This window comes from Eucalyptus grandis, chromosome 2 (assembly GCF_016545825.1).
Source record: "Eucalyptus grandis isolate ANBG69807.140 chromosome 2, ASM1654582v1, whole genome shotgun sequence".
NCBI classification, from domain to species: Eukaryota; Viridiplantae; Streptophyta; class Magnoliopsida; order Myrtales; family Myrtaceae; genus Eucalyptus; species Eucalyptus grandis.
In genome coordinates, this window is record NC_052613.1 from 39,627,640 (window position 1) to 39,636,084 (window position 8,445).

The window sequence follows — 8,445 nt, forward strand, 5'->3', positions numbered from 1 at the left end:
CGGGCACTACGGTGAGACGTGAAAACACCCGATCCCATTCCGACCTTGATATGTGGAATCGTCTTGTGCCATATGTACTAAGATTGTTCAAGAGACATGGTCCAAGCCCGATGAAGAAATGCAAATTTCAAAGATTGTGCTCGTTCTTCAAAGTTGGCTGCTGACGAGAAATGCTTACCTCTATTTAGACAAGGAGTAATTGATAGAAAATGCATGTATTTGACACGACACGCGAAGGAGATATCCTTGTTCGACAAGAAAGTCAAGTCGTAAGAAGTAAATCGTTTGCGTGGATGAAATAATGCTTTCGATATTGCACCAGAAAAAAGCAAAGTTTTCACGCGGTTTAAGCAAAAGCCATTCTACAAATGCAAGCATTCATGGAAAAAAAGTCCAATATTTCAACTCAATCCGTGTTACTAGTTGCTCAAACGTTGACTTTGTATTGATTGACATCGAAAGAAAACCCAACTGCATGGGGATCTGGAGATCTCTGGTCTTTACCCAAAAGAGTCCCCGCACTAGAACTTGGTTGAAGTCGAAGCATCCTCTGTTCTACGTCAATGTCAAGTGGCGGGCGGCGTAATCAGGAGACACAGAAGCCTTTGTGTACAACAAATTTCACGTGGTAGACCATGAAATTCGTGAACCTCATTATAGAAACTTGACTTTTCACCAGCTTGTGCGCCAGAAGCCAAACCGTATTAGCTCATGATTGAGAGGCCAGATTTAGGCCATACATCTCAAGTGAACTTTCGGGCCATAAATTGGACGGCAATGATACGTTGGAACTTAAGCGGCTTCTTCACTAATTAAAAACTTGGGACTCGTGCGTCCCCTCGTTTTGTAGATAATCTCCACGAACGAATTAAGGAAAAGGACCAACAACAGTGGTAGCTTGAGGAAAAAGAGGCTGCTTGAGTTCCCCGGTACGGCAAATATAAGCTACGTTATGAGTGAACTAAGGGCTTAGCTTGTGTCTTTAGAATTTGTTATCGTTATTTGAAAACAAGTGTAAAAAAAGTCACAAATCTATTGTATTAATATTAATTCAGTCTTAAACCTTTCAATTAAACTACTTTAATCAACTTTTAGCGTTAGTGTTAACTTACTTCATCCAACCAATTTTGGTTAGAAATTGCTGATGTGGATAACAATTATTTTATGTGACACGACCAGCATTGACAAGAATAATTTTTTTTTAAATGAATTTATTAATTTTTTTCCCTTGCATTTTAGTTGATGAGGGTCGGCAAGCCTTGGCCAACGGTAGGTGGGGGTTAGACCCTCACCCAGGCCACCAGATCTAGGTGAGGGCCACCTTTCCTGTGATTGCCAAAGTCATGAAGGCCCTAGGCAAGGGTCGCGGCCCTTGCCAAAATGAAAGAACAAAGATAATAAGGAAAAGAAAAGAACAAACAAATTATTAAAATACTATTAAAAATGTTTATGTCAACATATATCATGTCACGAATGATGGTTGACATTCTTGTCAATGATTTCGTGCTGAAATTGGACAATGGATTTAATTGTCACAAATGTAAAATGTTTATGATTAAATTGATCTCATTAAAAAGTTTAAAATTGAATTGACACAAATGCAATAGTTTAAGGCTTTTTTTTTAGTAATTTTTTCTCATTCTTTTATGGCACGGTAGTGGCTCACTAACGTGCCGTAATTTTAAATCAAGAACAGGTTGATTTAAAAAGAAACTGAATCAGATCCATTGTCACCCTTGCTATTGAGGTGGTCGTACACCAATCTTCTAATCTCAAACCTTTGAGTCACAAATATGATGACTAGTTATAATCTTTGTCGAATATTTCATAACGAGTGTTAAATCATAATGATGCCTAGAGAAAGTAACCGTGCTAATTTACCCATATGCCGTTCTACCCGTTTTTTCTTATAAAAACAATCAAAAAAATGAAGAAACATCAAATGTATAACTATGGAGGATATTAAAAAAAAAAAAAATTGTGCATACTTCTCTTCTCCGCATACTTATCTTCTCTATGTTTGGTCAAAGTTCATACCGTATATTGAAGAATGAGTCAGCAGTATAGATTAGCAACCAAAAAGAATACGGAACAAGTGTACTCGACAATCACGAAACTCACCCACAAGACGCTTGTTCAACTTCTAAAGTTGACATTTCCTTTTTCCCTTCTTTTGCTGAATAAATATTTTCAATCACTACCGGTATACAATTCGCCATACTAATGAAAAATCAGTATATATAGTTTTTTTTTTTTTGAGCAAATCAGTATATATAGTTTACAAGCATGCTTCTTCATTTCTCATTTTTTTATGGTGATTCACTCCATCATTTGATGTAACCGCAGGTCCGCACGAGTGTTGGATTAGGGCACACGGCAAGAGGGATTTTGTCATTAGTGCACGAATAGTTCATGATAGTCTAGCCTAGCACGAAACGATCATGTTTTATATATGCACGTTCCTAGTTCAAACTTCATTTGAAAATGACGTTCTCTCCTTTGACTATGGGGCCAGAGCTAATTAATCTTCACGATCTAGAGAGAGAGAGAGAGAGAGCTAATGTAGGGGCATAGATGTCATTGAAGACATAATATCATGTAATGGGACTTGATGTCATTGATGATATAATATAATGCAATGGACTTGTTCAACTCAATAAAATTCTTAGGCCGGCTTTTTGACATGTAAGTTAGGCGAAAGAAGATCGCAAGGCGAAACAAGTTTTTATTTGGGGTTGAATTTGACAAAGTATTTTATCGGCTCTTCCCAGTTGTAGTCGCCTTGTCCCAAATGCTGAATACATTGAGGAAAACGACCTTGATAAACACATTGATTTTGTTGTCGTTTTCAGGGAGCGGAAGGGCCGACGCTTTTTGTGCAATCTCAATAGAGGCGATGAGAGGAGTCCGCTTCCATCAATCCTGGGATTTGACGCTGCAGCAAAGGAAGTAAAAAACAGATGGAAAGTGACATATTGACAATGGAAGAGAGGCTTGGAACTATTGGTCCTTGTAAAAGATGCACGTGCATGAATTTCATCATGAGTGACACTACGTTTCGTAAGACTGATTTAAAACTTGACTTATCAAGTTGCGAGTTGGACCGTGAGTGGCTCTTTATATAAGGTGACAGTGCTCAAGAACCAATAATTATTTCATATGTCATTTAGTCAATCGATAATGGAAAATTGATCTTAGTATATCTATCGTTTTCCTTTTAGTATCAGCTATTAATTGGACCCCCCTCTCTCTCTACCCCGTGCATTGTTTAGCTCAAATTGAACCATTAAATAAATTAGTAAAGATAATTTGGCAAAGTACTTCAACTTGAACCAGTGGCTCATCTTTTACTTCTGTAGTATATTTGGAGGAGGTAAAGTTAGTTGGCATATTTACTCATAAATAAAGATTAGTATCTGAATCTTTGAAAACGATATGTTTAATTTTGAACAATTCAATGGGCAAAGATCATTCTATCGTTATTTCGACACTGGAAAAGCTGCTTGTTTATTCACAGTACAAAGTATTTCAATCTTTCGCCCAATTGCTTCCCATGCGTGAAACAAGTGTAAAGCTTGATTCACAGGGCAAGGGGTATGATCTTCGATTTGCTTTGAGAAAAAGACAGAAGAGCTAGAGTTATACCTGGTTGAAGTTCTTCTTCTGTTATTTTTGTTATAGAGGTCAAGTGGTGCACGGGTCAGTTTCGATTACTTGAACGGAAACAATACGATGATTTGGGATAATAACTAGGCCATATACAAGTATGTGGCCTCCTTGAAAGGAAAGGGCGCAGGGGCCAAAAACCTATATGCCACCCACTCCTACGGGCTAGTTTTCATTTGTATCACTATGTATAGTTAAATGGCTGACCGGGTCATTTCGAAAGGCTCCAACAGCTTGAACCCAAACGGAGGTTCCATCCCACGGACAGATTACTAATTAAAGACTGATTAATTAATTAGTTGAAAGGATTAGCTCGCCAAGTCGTTGACACACATTCGGCTGGTCTATGGAGGAGCATCGGCGAAAATGACGACGACCTTTATGTGTTAAATTAATATTTTCGACAAACAGGCGTAGGTTATGTCCTAAACAATGAAGACTGTGTGCTTATACTTCGTAGAAATGGTCAAAATGTCCTAATAAAACCATTTGTGTCTACTGTCGTAAGCTTAAGTTGTTGAATAGGGTAATTGTGCTCTCAATCTCTCTATGGTTGATTATTTAGAATTTTTCAAAATAATTAGCTATGATCTCACAAAATTATACTAAAATGATGTCTTCGATAGATGTGGCATATTCATAGGCTTTACCTACAATGAATGTCGCGTGCATGAGATACACTTACTTCGAATGGCTGAATTATTGTGGGTGTTATTTCCTGTAATTTATTAATGATGTGAGTATGTACACTCAGTGACATTCACCGACACAAATTAAAATTTGTAGCGATTTGGCATTCAGTAGCTAGAATTATACTCTTAATGGAAACTCAGAAATGCATCCAAATACCTGACCCTGTATTCTAAACTTGTGGGCCCGAACTTTCGCAATCAATGTATCCCCCGGATTTTGATTTGAGATACAGCGTAAACGAATTCGAAAACCGAAAAGGCGATTCTTAATATTATGTGTGCATGTAACAACAAGAAGATAAAGAGCATCGGCGGATCCCAAGACCCGCGTCTGAACTGAGTGGAACGAGTCACGAAAGCTTCCAATGACATTGATTCCGAAAACGGTCCTCACGCATGGAAATCATAATCTATCCCGTATTGAATTATTATAAGGTGCGATCTGACAACAGAGTTAGTAATTAATACTGTACACGCAAAGGAAAGGTGCGAGAGTCGTTGGTGCATTAACGTCATTCGAGAGCCGGACATAAATTCTTTTATATCGTTCTTGCTCTCGACCGTTTGCTCAGTCGCAATACCGGCCAAATCCGTAGTCTTGACCTGGAGATAAATAATCAAATTGCAGAGATCCCAATACATTCCCAGGTCAGTCAACCACTAACGCACCATGATATGTTTTACTTGTTCACAAAGTAATTTCTACATTTGTTTATGGAATATGGAATTTATCACCGTCCCTTGTGGTAGTTTTAGCTAGAAGCGACAGGGAATGAGAGGAAGCAGACGAAAACTTTTTCTTTTCTAATTATCTAGAAGACCAGATGTTGAGATGGTCAATCTATCTCATATATGATGCTAATGGAGTAATGAATTCCAGACAGATGATATGGTGGATCGAATCGGTGATGTAACATCTATGCCAGGGTTTGTGTTTTTTTGGTCGGATGCTCAATTTCTATCCAGACGGTCGGGGCCAAATACTATGACGGGCATGCTCTTCAATGTTGCATGGAAAAATCTTCATTTCGGGCCAAGCAGTTCCATCTAGGACCTTCGACAAGAAAAGGGAAGTTTCGTAGGGTGCTTCCTAGATGCGTACAAAATTCATTTCACTGGCCGCCCGAAAAAACCTTGGTCGCTCTGACTTCGTGATTTTCAAACCCGGGTGGGTGACGTCAGCCCAACCGCAAGCTGAACACCGCGTTCCTTGTCGTCGTGCGACTCCTGCAGTCCCACACGTTCAGATGGACATAGTCAACCTTTTCGGAGAGAAGGCCTGTAAGAATAGTCAACCTTTTCGGAGAGAAGGCCTGCAAGAACTCTCTCACGCGCTCACGTGAATACGTCATCTCCTCCTCCCCGTTATAAAACCCGCCCCATCTCATCGCCATTCTTCACCATTCTTCCCCACAGTCGACACCCCCAAGCCCTTCTCTCTCTCTCTCTCTCTCCGGCGAGAGAAGATTCAGATTTGCTGGAGATCGCTGACCCGCCCTAATAACATCGTTTGCTCAGAAACGAAAATCGGAAGCTCAGCTTTGACGGAATCGCCTTACGACAGCGAGGACGAGGACAGAAACCATGAGGAGTCCCTTCGTCAATCCCTCACCTTCCCCTTCCCGCTCTCCTCTCAGATTCACCCCAGCCTCCTCCCCCATGCGACACACCTTGTCCGAGTCCCTCGTCAAGGAGAACATCGACAGAGCCGAGTCCCTCATCGCCAAGTGGGACCTTTCCCGCCACTCCCCCTCCTCCTCCTCCTCCTCCCTCTACCGCGACTGCCGCCCGGAGGCCAAGCAGTTCCTCAAGTCCGTCAGGGACTTGCAGGCCGCCATGCACTTCTTCGTCAAGCAGGACTCCGCCTCCGACAAGCTCGTCCGCCCCCAGTCCCTCATGCAGACCGCCATGAAGCGGCTCGAGAAGGAGTTCTACCTCATCCTCTCCACCAACCGCCAGTACCTGGACCACGAGTCGGTCTCGGCCCGCTCCTCGAGCGTCTCCGAGGGCTACGAAGATGATTCGGAAGACGACCTGAACTTCGCCGGCGACGGGTCGGAGTCGGCGGGGACGCCGGAGAGGACGTCGTCGTCGGCGACGGTGATGGCGGACTTGAAGGCCATCGCCAATTGCATGATCTCTTCGGGCTACGGCAAAGAGTGCGTCAAGGTGTACAAGATCGTTCGGAAGTCGGTGGTGGACGAGGCTCTGTACCTCCTCGGGCTAGACCGGACGCTGACTCACTCGCAGATACAGAAGATGGACTCGGAGGCTCTGGAGAAGAGGATCAAGTGCTGGCTGCGATCGGTCAAATTCGCGGTGAACACGGTGTTCTACGGGGAGCGAATCCTGTGCGACCACGTGTTCGCTTCCTCGCTCCCCATCCGAGAGTCCTGCTTCGGCGAGATCACGCGCGAGAACGCGGTCGCCCTGTTTGGTTTCGCGGAGAGCGTGGGCAAGTGCAAGAAATCCCCGGAGTAGATGTTCCGCTCGCTCGACTTGTACGAGGCCATCGCCAACCTCTGGCCCGAGATCGAGTCCATCTTCTCGTACGACTCGTCCTCCGCCGTCCGATCCCAGGCCGTCAACGCCCTCGTGAGGCTCGGCGACGCCGCGCGCCTGATGCTCGCCGACTTCGAGGTGGCCATCCAGAAGGACGCCTCCAAGGCCGCCGTCCCCGGCGGCGGGGTCCACCCGCTCACGCGCTACGTCATGAACTACCTCAACCTCCTCGCCGACTACAGCGAGATCCTCAGCGACATAGTCGCCGACTGGCCAGTCGAGGCCGCCGTTTCCGACCTCGGCAGCGACACGTCGCCCATCTCGGCGCGGCTCGCGTGGCTCGTGCTCGTGTTGCTGTGCAAGATTAACGCGAAGGCCGAGCGGTACAAGGACGTGGCTCTGTCGTACCTGTTCTTGGCCAACAACCTCCAGTACGTCGTCGTCAAGGCCCGGCAGTCGAGGCTCCGGTACCTGCTCGGGGAGGAATGGGTGGCGAAGCAAGAGGCGAAGGTGAAGCAGTACGCTGCGAACTACGAGAAGATGGGGTGGAGCAAGGTGCTGGCCTCGCTGCCGGAGGCTCGACCGGCGGCGGAGATGCCGGTGGACCACGCGAAGGACACCTTCCGCAGGTTCAACGCGGCCTTCGAGGAAACGTACAAGAAGCAGACCGGGTGGGTCGTGGCCGACCCGAAACTGAGGAACGAGATGAAGGTGTCGCTCGCGAAGAAGCTGCTGCCGAGATATCGCGAGTTCTACGAGAAGCACGCGGCGCCGCTGAGGAGGGACACTTTCAGGGAGGGGATTGTCAGGTTTGCCCCCGACGATTTGGGGAATTACCTCTCGGACCTATTTCACGGGCCCGAGGGCTCGGGGAGCTTTTCGTCCGGGCACTCGTCCTCGACGGGCTCGTCGAAGAAAGGGCGGAGTCATTGATCCGTTGTTCTGACGTGTATACAAACGTTTGAGATGTATAGAGACGGAATAATTTGTGAAGTTGAAAAATTGTTATTCTTTGATTCATCGATCACTCGGATTTCCTATTTTCCCAATTTCCTTTTTCTCAATAAGTTGGTTTTATTAACAAAATACCCACAATAAGTTGGTTTTATTAACAAAATACCCAAAATGGGAGAGAGCAATTCAAGCTACATGCTCAATGAATCACATACTAACGATTCAATCTCCATTTCCAACATGAAGTTTATGTATCAATCAATGCACACTTCCTTGTTGATATCACAACTAATGAATGAGCGGCTATTGAGCAAAGAGAGAGGCAAGTTTGGTTCTTTCGTCGAAGATATAGGGAGCCACCACTTGAGGTAGGTCTAAGGTTTCTAATTCTAAAAAAGATTAAGTTGGAATTTTAATAAATTTTGAGGGCAACAAAGACAATTAACAATATTTCATTAACTTGTTGAAGTTGCGTGCCAAGAAAGCATAAAAACTCAAAACAACTTAGGACTTGTTTTGGATTTGTAGCATTTCCAAAGTTCACTTTTGTCTAAGATGATTTTTTTAAAAATCTTCCCAAACACTCAAATTTTGGCTCAAGGGGCTTTGGTAGTGTTAAATTAATGTCTCA

The 8,445-nt window shown here is 44.2% G+C and overlaps 1 protein-coding gene across 1 annotated transcript; it reads left to right on the forward strand.

Annotated features, from left to right (window-relative positions):
• The first annotated feature begins 5,774 nt into the window (after window positions 1-5,774).
• LOC104432777 (exocyst complex component EXO70H1) lies at window positions 5,775-7,887 on the forward strand. The gene is given in 1 exon segment (XM_010045302.3): window positions 5,775-7,887. A coding segment is annotated over 1 exon segment (1,851 nt). The 5' UTR covers window positions 5,775-5,942; the 3' UTR covers window positions 7,794-7,887.
• Window positions 7,888-8,445: the final 558 nt, after the last annotated feature.